Source organism: Brassica rapa, chromosome A09 (assembly GCF_000309985.2).
Source record: "Brassica rapa cultivar Chiifu-401-42 chromosome A09, CAAS_Brap_v3.01, whole genome shotgun sequence".
In the NCBI taxonomy this organism is placed as follows: domain Eukaryota; kingdom Viridiplantae; phylum Streptophyta; class Magnoliopsida; order Brassicales; family Brassicaceae; genus Brassica; species Brassica rapa.
Genome location: NC_024803.2, coordinates 19,657,681 through 19,673,317, shown reverse-complemented (window position 1 = coordinate 19,673,317; position 15,637 = coordinate 19,657,681). Strand labels below are relative to the sequence as shown.

Below are 15,637 nucleotides of genomic sequence, written 5' to 3'. Positions count from 1 at the left end.
AAGTAGATAATAACTTATGCCAATGATATTAGGATGGAGCGTATGGATTTGAGTTTTAATCCATCATAAAAGTTTTGGAAACAAAATTATACACATTTTTTGTTTCATTTATTACAATTTGTAGATTTGGGTTCAGAATTTTTAATACATTACAACCCTTTAATTTTTGCAAATTAATTGTTTAACTCTAATATTGTTTTTCGCCAGTTCCAGTTCCAGTTTCTTTCTAAGAAATTATATCTACATAATGTGTATACTGGTTATGGTTTAGCTATATAATTTCTTCTAGTAGTAAATTCTTACAAAATAAAGATACCCGATAATGGACAATCCATACTCGATTAAATTCACATTTGTAAACCCAAATTTATGTAAATGTTGGAGCGTATTAGCATTTACAGAAAGTTGAGAATACGTATAAACAATGGTTAAATTCGATTGGCAGGTTATTTCTTAACAACAAAATAACTTAAAACATTAATAATTTAGAAATATTCTATTTTGATAGTATTTAGTTTAAACAATAAGTATATTTATTTTTTCTAAATTTTCTAAATATGTTAGAGAAAACTCATATTAACGGTCACATTTTATTTAACGTTAAACTGCATTAATTAATTTCTTATGTTCACTTGAAAATACGTTTATGTTTGTGTTTGAGTGTTTAATCTCTTATAAATATGAGACAAAATTTCATTCTAAAATACCAGATACAAACATTTTAATATATTATATTAATAACATTTGCGACTTATTTCGAAAACATTGGCACAATGGCTCACACTTCTTCCCGAACTACTATCGTATTCATTGTTGTTGCTTTGATTTGTGCGTTCGTTCCTGCATTCTCTGTTGAAGAAGCTGAAGCAAAATCACTATGGGATACCTGTCTTCTTAAAATCAGTCCAAAATGTGCGTTGGATATAATTGGTGTTGTCTTTGAAAATTTAACCATCACTGATGCATGTTGTCATGATCTTGTACAAGAAGGAAAAATGTGTCACGATACTCTTATCAAATATATTGCTGAGAAGCCGCATTTAGTTGCCCACGAAACAGAGTATTTGAAGAAAAGTGATGATTTGTGGACTCATTGTGTCTCAGTTTTGCAAACTGCCTAAAAAATATGTTATGCTTGTATTGATCTACAAATTTTTTATTTAACTATCGTTAAATTTTATTTGATCAAAAATCGTGGATCAAACAGTATGCAATATAAAGCGACCATCAAGTGAATCTCATTCTAAATGAATCAATACATATATTAACTCAATTGAAAAACAATGTGCTAACCATACAAGATTGTTAAACTAATAACAAGACATATATGAATAATTTCAAACAATATTGCTTAATTACTTTGACTTAACTTATCTTTAATTTTAAAAATTAATTTTCCTCTACGATTTCAATCATTATTTTTACATACACTGAAAATTATCTTGGATAATTTAAAACAAGGAGCAAAGAAAATATCTAATGTTTCACCTTCGAAACCTTTGAGTTTAGTAGTACATGCTAATATAATGGCTTGGAAAAAAAAACTATTTTGAATACTCATGTTGTCGACGATTTTGTAAATACGATCATTTACAAAGAACACAATGAGACTGGATGTAATCACAAAAAAGAACAATATCCTATGACTAGTAAGTAGATAATAACTTATGCCAATGATATTAGGATGGAGCGTATGGATTTGAGTTTTAAATCCATCATAAAAATTTTGGAAACAAAATATACACATTTTTTGTTTCATTTATTACAATTTGTAGATTTGGGTTCAGAATTTTTAATACATTACAACCCTTTAATTTTTGCAAATTAATTGTTTAACTCTAATATTGTTTTTCGCCAGTTCCAGTTTCTTTTCTAAGAAATTATATCTACATAATGTGTATACTGGTTATGGTAAATATGAGACAAAATTTCATTCTAAATACCAGATACAAACATTTTAATATATTATATTAATAACATTTGCGACTTATTTCGAAAACATTAGGCACAATGGCTCAACTCTCCCGAACTACTATCGTATTCATGTTGTTGCTGATTTGTTGTTCCTGCATTCTCTGTTGAAGAAGCTGAAGCAAAATCACTATGGGATACCTGTCTTCTTAAAATCAGTCCAAAATGTGCGTTGGATATAATTGGTGTTGTCTTTGAAAATTTAACCATCACTGATGCATGTTGTCATGATCTTGTACAAGAAGGAAAAATGTGTCACGATACTCTTATCAAATATATTGCTGAGAAGCCGCATTTAGTTGCCCACGAAACAGAGTATTTGAAGAAGAAAGTGATGATTTGTGGACTCATTGTGTCTCAGTTTGCAAACTGCTTAAAAATATGTTATGCTTGTATTGATCTACAATTTTTTATTTAACTATCGTTAAATTTTATTTGATCAAAAATCGTGGATCAAACAGTATGCAATATAAAGCGACCATCAAGTGAATCTCATTCTAAATGAATCAATACATATATTAACTCAATTGAAAAACAATGTGCTAACCATACAAGATTGTTAAACTAATAACAAGACATATATGAATAATTTCAAACAATATTGCTTAATTACTTTGACTTAACTTATCTTTAATTTTAAAAATTAATTTCCTCTACGATTTCAATCATTATTTTTACATACACTGAAAATTATCTTGGATAATTTAAAACAAGGAGCAAAGAAAATATCTAATGTTTCACCTTCGAAACCTTTGAGTTTAGTAGTACATGCTAATATAATGGCTTGGAAAAAAAAACTATTTTGAATACTCATGTTGTCGACGATTTTGTAAATACGATCATTTACAAAGAACACAATGAGACTGGATGTAATCACAAAAAAGAACAATATCCTATGACTAGTAAGTAGATAATAACTTATGCCAATGATATTAGGATGGAGCGTATGGATTTGAGTTTTAAATCCATCATAAAAGTTTTGGAAACAAAATTATACACATTTTTTGTTTCATTTATTACAATTTGTAGATTTGGGTTCAGAATTTTTAATACATTACAACCCTTTAATTTTTGCAAATTAATTGTTTAACTCTAATATTGTTTTTCGCCAGTTCCAGTTTCTTTTCTAAGAAATTATATCTACATAATGTGTATACTGGTTATGGTTTAGCTATATAATTTCTTCTAGTAGTAAATTCTTACAAAATAAAGATACCCGATAATGGACAATCCATACTCGATTAAATTCACATTTGTAAACCTAAATTTATGTAAATGTTGGAGCGTATTAGCATTTACAGAAAGTTGAGAATACGTATAAACAATGGTTAAATTCGATTGGCAGGTTATTTCTTAACAACAAAATAACTTAAAACATTAATAATTTAGAAATATTCTATTTTGATAGTATTTAGTTTAAACAATAAGTATATTTATTTTTTCTAAATTTTCTAAATATGTTAGAGAAAACTCATATTAATGGTCACATTTTATTTAACGTTAAACTGCATTAATTAATTTCTTATGTTCACTTGAAAATACGTTTATGTTTGTGTTTGAGTGTTTAATCTCTTATAAATATGAGACAAAATTTCATTCTAAAATACCAGATACAAACATTTTAATATATTATATTAATAACATTTGCGACTTATTTCGAAAACATTGGCACAATGGCTCACACATCTTCCCGAACTACTATCGTATTCATTGTTGTTGCTTTGATTTGTGCGTTCGTTCCTGCATTCTCTGTTGAAGAAGCTGAAGCAAAATCACTATGGGATACCTGTCTTCTTAAAATCAGTCCAAAATGTGCGTTGGATATAATTGGTGTTGTCTTTGAAAATTTAACCATCACTGATGCATGTTGTCATGATCTTGTACAAGAAGGAAAAATGTGTCACGATACTCTTATCAAATATATTGCTGAGAAGCCGCATTTAGTTGCCCACGAAACAGAGTATTTGAAGAAAAGTGATGATTTGTGGACTCATTGTGTCTCAGTTTTGCAAACTGCCTAAAAATATGTTATGCTTGTATTGATCTACAAATTTTTTATTTAACTATCGTTAAATTTTATTTGATCAAAAATCGTGGATCAAACAGTATGCAATATAAAGCGACCATCAAGTGAATCTCATTCTAAATGAATCAATACATATATTAACTCAATTGAAAAACAATGTGCTAACCATACAAGATTGTTAAACTAATAACAAGACATATATGAATAATTTCAAACAATATTGCTTAATTACTTTGACTTAACTTATCTTTAATTTTAAAAATTAATTTTCCTCTACGATTTCAATCATTATTTTTACATACACTGAAAATTATCTTGGATAATTTAAAACAAGGAGCAAAGAAAATATCTAATGTTTCACCTTCGAAACCTTTGAGTTTAGTAGTACATGCTAATATAATGGCTTGGAAAAAAAAACTATTTTGAATACTCATGTTGTCGACGATTTTGTAAATACGATCATTTACAAAGAACACAATGAGACTGGATGTAATCACAAAAAAGAACAATATCCTATGACTAGTAAGTAGATAATAACTTATGCCAATGATATTAGGATGGAGCGTATGGATTTGAGTTTTAAATCCATCATAAAAGTTTTGGAAACAAAATTATACACATTTTTTGTTTCATTTATTACAATTTGTAGATTTGGGTTCAGAATTTTTAATACATTACAACCCTTTAATTTTTGCAAATTAATTGTTTAACTCTAATATTGTTTTTCGCCAGTTCCAGTTTCTTTTCTAAGAAATTATATCTACATAATGTGTATACTGGTTATGGTTTAGCTATATAATTTCTTCTAGTAGTAAATTCTTACAAAATAAAGATACCGATAATGGACAATCCATACTCGATTAAATTCACATTTGTAAACCCAAATTTATGTAAATGTTGGAGCGTATTAGCATTTACAGAAAGTTGAGAATACGTATAAACAATGGTTAAATTCGATTGGCAGGTTATTTCTTAACAACAAAATAACTTAAAACATTAATAATTTAGAAATATTCTATTTTGATAGTATTTAGTTTAAACAATAAGTATATTTATTTTTTCTAAATTTTCTAAATATGTTAGAGAAAACTCATATTAACGGTCACATTTTATTTAACGTTAAACTGCATTAATTAATTTCTTATGTTCACTTGAAAATACGTTTATGTTTGTGTTTGAGTGTTTAATCTCTTATAAATATGAGACAAAATTTCATTCTAAAATACCAGATACAAACATTTTAATATATTATATTAATAACATTTGCGACTTATTTCGAAAACATTGGCACAATGGCTCACACTTCTTCCCGAACTACTATCGTATTCATTGTTGTTGCTTTGATTTGTGCGTTCGTTCCTGCATTCTCTGTTGAAGAAGCTGAAGCAAAATCACTATGGGATACCTGTCTTCTTAAAATCAGTCCAAAATGTGCGTTGGATATAATTGGTGTTGTCTTTGAAAATTTAACCATCACTGATGCATGTTGTCATGATCTTGTACAAGAAGGAAAAATGTGTCACGATACTCTTATCAAATATATTGCTGAGAAGCCGCATTTAGTTGCCCACGAAACAGAGTATTTGAAGAAAAGTGATGATTTGTGGACTCATTGTGTCTCAGTTTTGCAAACTGCTTAAAAATATGTTATGCTTGTATTGATCTACAAATTTTTTATTTAACTATCGTTAAATTTTATTTGATCAAAAATCGTGGATCAAACAGTATGCAATATAAAGCGACCATCAAGTGAATCTCATTCTAAATGAATCAATACATATATTAACTCAATTGAAAAACAATGTGCTAACCATACAAGATTGTTAAACTAATAACAAGACATATATGAATAATTTCAAACAATATTGCTTAATTACTTTGACTTAACTTATCTTTAATTTTAAAAATTAATTTTCCTCTACGATTTCAATCATTATTTTTACATACACTGAAAATTATCTTGGATAATTTAAAACAAGGAGCAAAGAAAATATCTAATGTTTCACCTTCGAAACCTTTGAGTTTAGTAGTACATGCTAATATAATGGCTTGGAAAAAAAAACTATTTTGAATACTCATGTTGTCGACGATTTTGTAAATACGATCATTTACAAAGAACACAATGAGACTGGATGTAATCACAAAAAAGAACAATATCCTATGACTAGTAAGTAGATAATAACTTATGCCAATGATATTAGGATGGAGCGTATGGATTTGAGTTTTAAATCCATCATAAAAGTTTTGGAAACAAAATTATACACATTTTTTGTTTCATTTATTACAATTTGTAGATTTGGGTTCAGAATTTTTAATACATTACAACCCTTTAATTTTTGCAAATTAATTGTTTAACTCTAATATTGTTTTTCGCCAGTTCCAGTTTCTTTTCTAAGAAATTATATCTACATAATGTGTATACTGGTTATGGTTTAGCTATATAATTTCTTCTAGTAGTAAATTCTTACAAAATAAAGATACCGATAATGGACAATCCATACTCGATTAAATTCACATTTGTAAACCCAAATTTATGTAAATGTTGGAGCGTATTAGCATTTACAGAAAGTTGAGAATACGTATAAACAATGGTTAAATTCGATTGGCAGGTTATTTCTTAACAACAAAATAACTTAAAACATTAATAATTTAGAAATATTCTATTTTGATAGTATTTAGTTTAAACAATAAGTATATTTATTTTTTCTAAATTTTCTAAATATGTTAGAGAAAACTCATATTAACGGTCACATTTTATTTAACGTTAAACTGCATTAATTAATTTCTTATGTTCACTTGAAAATACGTTTATGTTTGTGTTTGAGTGTTTAATCTCTTATAAATATGAGACAAAATTTCATTCTAAAATACCAGATACAAACATTTTAATATATTATATTAATAACATTTGCGACTTATTTCGAAAACATTGGCACAATGGCTCACACTTCTTCCCGAACTACTATCGTATTCATTGTTGTTGCTTTGATTTGTGCGTTCGTTCCTGCATTCTCTGTTGAAGAAGCTGAAGCAAAATCACTATGGGATACCTGTCTTCTTAAAATCAGTCCAAAATGTGCGTTGGATATAATTGGTGTTGTCTTTGAAAATTTAACCATCACTGATGCATGTTGTCATGATCTTGTACAAGAAGGAAAAATGTGTCACGATACTCTTATCAAATATATTGCTGAGAAGCCGCATTTAGTTGCCCACGAAACAGAGTATTTGAAGAAAAGTGATGATTTGTGGACTCATTGTGTCTCAGTTTTGCAAACTGCCTAAAAATATGTTATGCTTGTATTGATCTACAAATTTTTATTTAACTATCGTTAAATTTTATTTGATCAAAAATCGTGGATCAAACAGTATGCAATATAAAGCGACCATCAAGTGAATCTCATTCTAAATGAATCAATACATATATTAACTCAATTGAAAAACAATGTGCTAACCATACAAGATTGTTAAACTAATAACAAGACATATATGAATAATTTCAAACAATATTGCTTAATTACTTTGACTTAACTTATCTTTAATTTTAAAAATTAATTTTCCTCTACGATTTCAATCATTATTTTTACATACACTGAAAATTATCTTGGATAATTTAAAACAAGGAGCAAAGAAAATATCTAATGTTTCACCTTCGAAACCTTTGAGTTTAGTAGTACATGCTAATATAATGGCTTGGAAAAAAAAACTATTTTGAATACTCATGTTGTCGACGATTTTGTAAATACGATCATTTACAAAGAACACAATGAGACTGGATGTAATCACAAAAAAGAACAATATCCTATGACTAGTAAGTAGATAATAACTTATGCCAATGATATTAGGATGGAGCGTATGGATTTGAGTTTTAAATCCATCATAAAAGTTTTGGAAACAAAATTATACACATTTTTTGTTTCATTTATTACAATTTGTAGATTTGGGTTCAGAATTTTTAATACATTACAACCCTTTAATTTTTGCAAATTAATTGTTTAACTCTAATATTGTTTTTCGCCAGTTCCAGTTTCTTTTCTAAGAAATTATATCTACATAATGTGTATACTGGTTATGGTTTAGCTATATAATTTCTTCTAGTAGTAAATTCTTACAAAATAAAGATACCCGATAATGGACAATCCATACTCGATTAAATTCACATTTGTAAACCCAAATTTATGTAAATGTTGGAGCGTATTAGCATTTACAGAAAGTTGAGAATACGTATAAACAATGGTTAAATTCGATTGGCAGGTTATTTCTTAACAACAAAATAACTTAAAACATTAATAATTTAGAAATATTCTATTTTGATAGTATTTAGTTTAAACAATAAGTATATTTATTTTTTCTAAATTTTCTAAATATGTTAGAGAAAACTCATATTAACGGTCACATTTTATTTAACGTTAAACTGCATTAATTAATTTCTTATGTTCACTTGAAAATACGTTTATGTTTGTGTTTGAGTGTTTAATCTCTTATAAATATGAGACAAAATTTCATTCTAAAATACCAGATACAAACATTTTAATATATTATATTAATAACATTTGCGACTTATTTCGAAAACATTGGCACAATGGCTCACACTTCTTCCCGAACTACTATCGTATTCATTGTTGTTGCTTTAATTTGTGCGTTCGTTCCTGCATTCTCTGTTGAAGAAGCTGAAGCAAAATCACTATGGGATACCTGTCTTCTTAAAATCAGTCCAAAATGTGCGTTGGATATAATTGGTGTTGTCTTTGAAAATTTAACCATCACTGATGCATGTTGTCATGATCTTGTACAAGAAGGAAAAATGTGTCACGATACTCTTATCAAATATATTGCTGAGAAGCCGCATTTAGTTGCCCACGAAACAGAGTATTTGAAGAAAAGTGATGATTTGTGGACTCATTGTGTCTCAGTTTTGCAAACTGCCTAAAAATATGTTATGCTTGTATTGATCTACAAATTTTTATTTAACTATCGTTAAATTTTATTTGATCAAAAATCGTGGATCAAACAGTATGCAATATAAAGCGACCATCAAGTGAATCTCATTCTAAATGAATCAATACATATATTAACTCAATTGAAAAACAATGTGCTAACCATACAAGATTGTTAAACTAATAACAAGACATATATGAATAATTTCAAACAATATTGCTTAATTACTTTGACTTAACTTATCTTTAATTTTAAAAATTAATTTTCCTCTACGATTTCAATCATTATTTTTACATACACTGAAAATTATCTTGGATAATTTAAAACAAGGAGCAAAGAAAATATCTAATGTTTCACCTTCGAAACCTTTGAGTTTAGTAGTACATGCTAATATAATGGCTTGGAAAAAAAAACTATTTTGAATACTCATGTTGTCGACGATTTTGTAAATACGATCATTTACAAAGAACACAATGAGACTGGATGTAATCACAAAAAAGAACAATATCCTATGACTAGTAAGTAGATAATAACTTATGCCAATGATATTAGGATGGAGCGTATGGATTTGAGTTTTAAATCCATCATAAAAGTTTTGGAAACAAAATTATACACATTTTTTGTTTCATTTATTACAATTTGTAGATTTGGGTTCAGAATTTTTAATACATTACAACCCTTTAATTTTTGCAAATTAATTGTTTAACTCTAATATTGTTTTTCGCCAGTTCCAGTTTCTTTTCTAAGAAATTATATCTACATAATGTGTATACTGGTTATGGTTTAGCTATATAATTTCTTCTAGTAGTAAATTCTTACAAAATAAAGATACGCGATAATGGACAATCCATACTCGATTAAATTCACATTTGTAAACCCAAATTTATGTAAATGTTGGAGCGTATTAGCATTTACAGAAAGTTGAGAATACGTATAAACAATGGTTAAATTCGATTGGCAGGTTATTTCTTAACAACAAAATAACTTAAAACATTAATAATTTAGAAATATTCTATTTTGATAGTATTTAGTTTAAACAATAAGTATATTTATTTTTTCTAAATTTTCTAAATATGTTAGAGAAAACTCATATTAACGGTCACATTTTATTTAACGTTAAACTGCATTAATTAATTTCTTATGTTCACTTGAAAATACGTTTATGTTTGTGTTTGAGTGTTTAATCTCTTATAAATATGAGACAAAATTTCATTCTAAAATACCAGATACAAACATTTTAATATATTATATTAATAACATTTGCGACTTATTTCGAAAACATTGGCACAATGGCTCACACTTCTTCCCGAACTACTATCGTATTCATTGTTGTTGCTTTGATTTGTGCGTTCGTTCCTGCATTCTCTGTTGAAGAAGCTGAAGCAAAATCACTATGGGATACCTGTCTTCTTAAAATCAGTCCAAAATGTGCGTTGGATATAATTGGTGTTGTCTTTGAAAATTTAACCATCACTGATGCATGTTGTCATGATCTTGTACAAGAAGGAAAAATGTGTCACGATACTCTTATCAAATATATTGCTGAGAAGCCGCATTTAGTTGCCCACGAAACAGAGTATTTGAAGAAAAGTGATGATTTGTGGACTCATTGTGTCTCAGTTTCGCAAACTGCTTAAAAATATGTTATGCTTGTATTGATCTACAAATTTTTATTTAACTATCGTTAAATTTTATTTGATCAAAAATCGTGGATCAAACAGTATGCAATATAAAGCGACCATCAAGTGAATCTCATTCTAAATGAATCAATACATATATTAACTCAATTGAAAAACAATGTGCTAACCATACAAGATTGTTAAACTAATAACAAGACATATATGAATAATTTCAAACAATATTGCTTAATTACTTTGACTTAACTTATCTTTAATTTTAAAAATTAATTTTCCTCTACGATTTCAATCATTATTTTTACATACACTGAAAATTATCTTGGATAATTTAAAACAAGGAGCAAAGAAAATATCTAATGTTTCACCTTCGAAACCTTTGAGTTTAGTAGTACATGCTAATATAATGGCTTGGAAAAAAAAACTATTTTGAATACTCATGTTGTCGACGATTTTGTAAATACGATCATTTACAAAGAACACAATGAGACTGGATGTAATCACAAAAAAGAACAATATCCTATGACTAGTAAGTAGATAATAACTTATGCCAATGATATTAGGATGGAGCGTATGGATTTGAGTTTTAAATCCATCATAAAAGTTTTGGAAACAAAATTATACACATTTTTTGTTTCATTTATTACAATTTGTAGATTTGGGTTCAGAATTTTTAATACATTACAACCCTTTAATTTTTGCAAATTAATTGTTTAACTCTAATATTGTTTTTCGCCAGTTCCAGTTTCTTTTCTAAGAAATTATATCTACATAATGTGTATACTGGTTATGGTTTAGCTATATAATTTCTTCTAGTAGTAAATTCTTACAAAATAAAGATACGCGATAATGGACAATCCATACTCGATTAAATTCACATTTGTAAACCCAAATTTATGTAAATGTTGGAGCGTATTAGCATTTACAGAAAGTTGAGAATACGTATAAACAATGGTTAAATTCGATTGGCAGGTTATTTCTTAACAACAAAATAACTTAAAACATTAATAATTTAGAAATATTCTATTTTGATAGTATTTAGTTTAAACAATAAGTATATTTATTTTTTCTAAATTTTCTAAATATGTTAGAGAAAACTCATATTAACGGTCACATTTTATTTAACGTTAAACTGCATTAATTAATTTCTTATGTTCACTTGAAAATACGTTTATGTTTGTGTTTGAGTGTTTAATCTCTTATAAATATGAGACAAAATTTCATTCTAAAATACCAGATACAAACATTTTAATATATTATATTAATAACATTTGCGACTTATTTCGAAAACATTAGCACAATGGCTCACACTTCTTCCCGAACTACTATCGTATTCATTGTTGTTGCTTTGATTTGTGCGTTCGTTCCTGCATTCTCTGTTGAAGAAGCTGAAGCAAAATCACTATGGGATACCTGTCTTCTTAAAATCAGTCCAAAATGTGCGTTGGATATAATTGGTGTTGTCTTTGAAAATTTAACCATCACTGATGCATGTTGTCATGATCTTGTACAAGAAGGAAAAATGTGTCACGATACTCTTATCAAATATATTGCTGAGAAGCCGCATTTAGTTGCCCACGAAACAGAGTATTTGAAGAAAAGTGATGATTTGTGGACTCATTGTGTCTCAGTTTCGCAAACTGCTTAAAAATATGTTATGCTTGTATTGATCTACAAATTTTTATTTAACTATCGTTAAATTTTATTTGATCAAAAATCGTGGATCAAACAGTATGCAATATAAAGCGACCATCAAGTGAATCTCATTCTAAATGAATCAATACATATATTAACTCAATTGAAAAACAATGTGCTAACCATACAAGATTGTTAAACTAATAACAAGACATATATGAATAATTTCAAACAATATTGCTTAATTACTTTGACTTAACTTATCTTTAATTTTAAAAATTAATTTTCCTCTACGATTTCAATCATTATTTTTACATACACTGAAAATTATCTTGGATAATTTAAAACAAGGAGCAAAGAAAATATCTAATGTTTCACCTTCGAAACCTTTGAGTTTAGTAGTACATGCTAATATAATGGCTTGGAAAAAAAAACTATTTTGAATACTCATGTTGTCGACGATTTTGTAAATACGATCATTTACAAAGAACACAATGAGACTGGATGTAATCACAAAAAAGAACAATATCCTATGACTAGTAAGTAGATAATAACTTATGCCAATGATATTAGGATGGAGCGTATGGATTTGAGTTTTAAATCCATCATAAAAGTTTTGGAAACAAAATTATACACATTTTTTGTTTCATTTATTACAATTTGTAGATTTGGGTTCAGAATTTTTAATACATTACAACCCTTTAATTTTTGCAAATTAATTGTTTAACTCTAATATTGTTTTTCGCCAGTTCCAGTTTCTTTTCTAAGAAATTATATCTACATAATGTGTATACTGGTTATGGTTTAGCTATATAATTTCTTCTAGTAGTAAATTCTTACAAAATAAAGATACGCGATAATGGACAATCCATACTCGATTAAATTCACATTTGTAAACCCAAATTTATGTAAATGTTGGAGCGTATTAGCATTTACAGAAAGTTGAGAATACGTATAAACAATGGTTAAATTCGATTGGCAGGTTATTTCTTAACAACAAAATAACTTAAAACATTAATAATTTAGAAATATTCTATTTTGATAGTATTTAGTTTAAACAATAAGTATATTTATTTTTTCTAAATTTTCTAAATATGTTAGAGAAAACTCATATTAACGGTCACATTTTATTTAACGTTAAACTGCATTAATTAATTTCTTATGTTCACTTGAAAATACGTTTATGTTTGTGTTTGAGTGTTTAATCTCTTATAAATATGAGACAAAATTTCATTCTAAAATACCAGATACAAACATTTTAATATATTATATTAATAACATTTGCGACTTATTTCGAAAACATTGGCACAATGGCTCACACTTCTTCCCGAACTACTATCGTATTCATTGTTGTTGCTTTGATTTGTGCGTTCGTTCCTGCATTCTCTGTTGAAGAAGCTGAAGCAAAATCACTATGGGATACCTGTCTTCTTAAAATCAGTCCAAAATGTGCGTTGGATATAATTGGTGTTGTCTTTGAAAATTTAACCATCACTGATGCATGTTGTCATGATCTTGTACAAGAAGGAAAAATGTGTCACGATACTCTTATCAAATATATTGCTGAGAAGCCGCATTTAGTTGCCCACGAAACAGAGTATTTGAAGAAAAGTGATGATTTGTGGACTCATTGTGTCTCAGTTTCGCAAACTGCTTAAAAATATGTTATGCTTGTATTGATCTACAAATTTTTATTTAACTATCGTTAAATTTTATTTGATCAAAAATCGTGGATCAAACAGTATGCAATATAAAGCGACCATCAAGTGAATCTCATTCTAAATGAATCAATACATATATTAACTCAATTGAAAAACAATGTGCTAACCATACAAGATTGTTAAACTAATAACAAGACATATATGAATAATTTCAAACAATATTGCTTAATTACTTTGACTTAACTTATCTTTAATTTTAAAAATTAATTTTCCTCTACGATTTCAATCATTATTTTTACATACACTGAAAATTATCTTGGATAATTTAAAACAAGGAGCAAAGAAAATATCTAATGTTTCACCTTCGAAACCTTTGAGTTTAGTAGTACATGCTAATATAATGGCTTGGAAAAAAAAACTATTTTGAATACTCATGTTGTCGACGATTTTGTAAATACGATCATTTACAAAGAACACAATGAGACTGGATGTAATCACAAAAAAGAACAATATCCTATGACTAGTAAGTAGATAATAACTTATGCCAATGATATTAGGATGGAGCGTATGGATTTGAGTTTTAAATCCATCATAAAAGTTTTGGAAACAAAATTATACACATTTTTTGTTTCATTTATTACAATTTGTAGATTTGGGTTCAGAATTTTTAATACATTACAACCCTTTAATTTTTGCAAATTAATTGTTTAACTCTAATATTGTTTTTCGCCAGTTCCAGTTTCTTTTCTAAGAAATTATATCTACATAATGTGTATACTGGTTATGGTTTAGCTATATAATTTCTTCTAGTAGTAAATTCTTACAAAATAAAGATACGCGATAATGGACAATCCATACTCGATTAAATTCACATTTGTAAACCCAAATTTATGTAAATGTTGGAGCGTATTAGCATTTACAGAAAGTTGAGAATACGTATAAACAATGGTTAAATTCGATTGGCAGGTTATTTCTTAACAACAAAATAACTTAAAACATTAATAATTTAGAAATATTCTATTTTGATAGTATTTAGTTTAAACAATAAGTATATTTATTTTTTCTAAATTTTCTAAATATGTTAGAGAAAACTCATATTAACGGTCACATTTTATTTAACGTTAAACTGCATTAATTAATTTCTTATGTTCACTTGAAAATACGTTTATGTTTGTGTTTGAGTGTTTAATCTCTTATAAATATGAGACAAAATTTCATTCTAAAATACCAGATACAAACATTTTAATATATTATATTAATAACATTTGCGACTTATTTCGAAAACATTGGCACAATGGCTCACACTTCTTCCCGAACTACTATCGTATTCATTGTTGTTGCTTTGATTTGTGCGTTCGTTCCTGCATTCTCTGTTGAAGAAGCTGAAGCAAAATCACTATGGGATACCTGTCTTCTTAAAATCAGTCCAAAATGTGCGTTGGATATAATTGGTGTTGTCTTTGAAAATTTAACCATCACTGATGCATGTTGTCATGATCTTGTACAAGAAGGAAAAATGTGTCACGATACTCTTATCAAATATATTGCTGAGAAGCCGCATTTAGTTGCCCACGAAACAGAGTATTTGAAGAAAAGTGATGATTTGTGGACTCATTGTGTCTCAGTTTGCAAACTGCTAAAAATATGTTATGCTTGTATTGATCTACAAATTTTTTATTTAACTATCGTTAAATTTTATTTGATCAAAAATCGTGGATCAAACAGTATGCAATATAAAGCGACCATCAAGTGAATCTCATTCTAAATGAATC

The 15,637-nt window shown here is 27.7% G+C and overlaps 9 protein-coding genes across 9 annotated transcripts; all 9 read left to right on the top strand.

The window, feature by feature from the left end:
- The first annotated feature begins 218 nt into the window (after positions 1-218).
- On the top strand, positions 219-1,121 carry LOC117128285. The gene has a single exon (XM_033280379.1). The coding sequence runs from the start codon at positions 774-776 to the stop codon at positions 1,119-1,121; it is 348 nt and encodes a 115-aa protein (XP_033136270.1). The 5' UTR covers positions 219-773.
- A 1,260-nt stretch (positions 1,122-2,381) lies between these two features.
- Positions 2,382-4,819, top strand: LOC117128128. Its single transcript, XM_033279855.1, has one exon. It carries the CDS (start codon positions 3,645-3,647, stop codon positions 3,990-3,992), a length of 348 nt encoding a protein of 115 aa, XP_033135746.1. The 5' UTR covers positions 2,382-3,644; the 3' UTR covers positions 3,993-4,819.
- Positions 4,820-4,826: 7 nt separating this feature from the next.
- LOC117128130 lies at positions 4,827-6,464 on the top strand. The gene has a single exon (XM_033279857.1). It carries the CDS (start codon positions 5,290-5,292, stop codon positions 5,635-5,637), a length of 348 nt encoding a protein of 115 aa, XP_033135748.1. The 5' UTR covers positions 4,827-5,289; the 3' UTR covers positions 5,638-6,464.
- A 7-nt stretch (positions 6,465-6,471) lies between these two features.
- Positions 6,472-7,311, top strand: LOC117128131. Its single transcript, XM_033279858.1, has one exon. The coding sequence runs from the start codon at positions 6,935-6,937 to the stop codon at positions 7,280-7,282; it is 348 nt and encodes a 115-aa protein (XP_033135749.1). The 5' UTR covers positions 6,472-6,934; the 3' UTR covers positions 7,283-7,311.
- On the top strand, positions 7,309-8,956 carry LOC117128129. Its single transcript, XM_033279856.1, has one exon. The coding sequence runs from the start codon at positions 8,580-8,582 to the stop codon at positions 8,925-8,927; it is 348 nt and encodes a 115-aa protein (XP_033135747.1). The 5' UTR covers positions 7,309-8,579; the 3' UTR covers positions 8,928-8,956.
- Positions 8,954-11,398, top strand: LOC117128127. Its single transcript, XM_033279853.1, has one exon. The coding sequence runs from the start codon at positions 10,225-10,227 to the stop codon at positions 10,570-10,572; it is 348 nt and encodes a 115-aa protein (XP_033135744.1). The 5' UTR covers positions 8,954-10,224; the 3' UTR covers positions 10,573-11,398.
- A 248-nt stretch (positions 11,399-11,646) lies between these two features.
- Positions 11,647-13,043, top strand: LOC103848979. The gene has a single exon (XM_033279852.1). It carries the CDS (start codon positions 11,870-11,872, stop codon positions 12,215-12,217), a length of 348 nt encoding a protein of 115 aa, XP_033135743.1. The 5' UTR covers positions 11,647-11,869; the 3' UTR covers positions 12,218-13,043.
- Positions 13,044-13,291: 248 nt separating this feature from the next.
- On the top strand, positions 13,292-14,688 carry LOC103848980. The gene has a single exon (XM_009125810.3). The coding sequence runs from the start codon at positions 13,515-13,517 to the stop codon at positions 13,860-13,862; it is 348 nt and encodes a 115-aa protein (XP_009124058.2). The 5' UTR covers positions 13,292-13,514; the 3' UTR covers positions 13,863-14,688.
- Positions 14,689-14,936: 248 nt separating this feature from the next.
- On the top strand, positions 14,937-15,602 carry LOC117127743. Its single transcript, XM_033278393.1, has 2 exons — positions 14,937-15,489; positions 15,591-15,602. Exons 1-2 carry the CDS (start codon positions 15,160-15,162, stop codon positions 15,600-15,602), a joined length of 342 nt encoding a protein of 113 aa, XP_033134284.1. The 5' UTR covers positions 14,937-15,159.
- Positions 15,603-15,637: the final 35 nt, after the last annotated feature.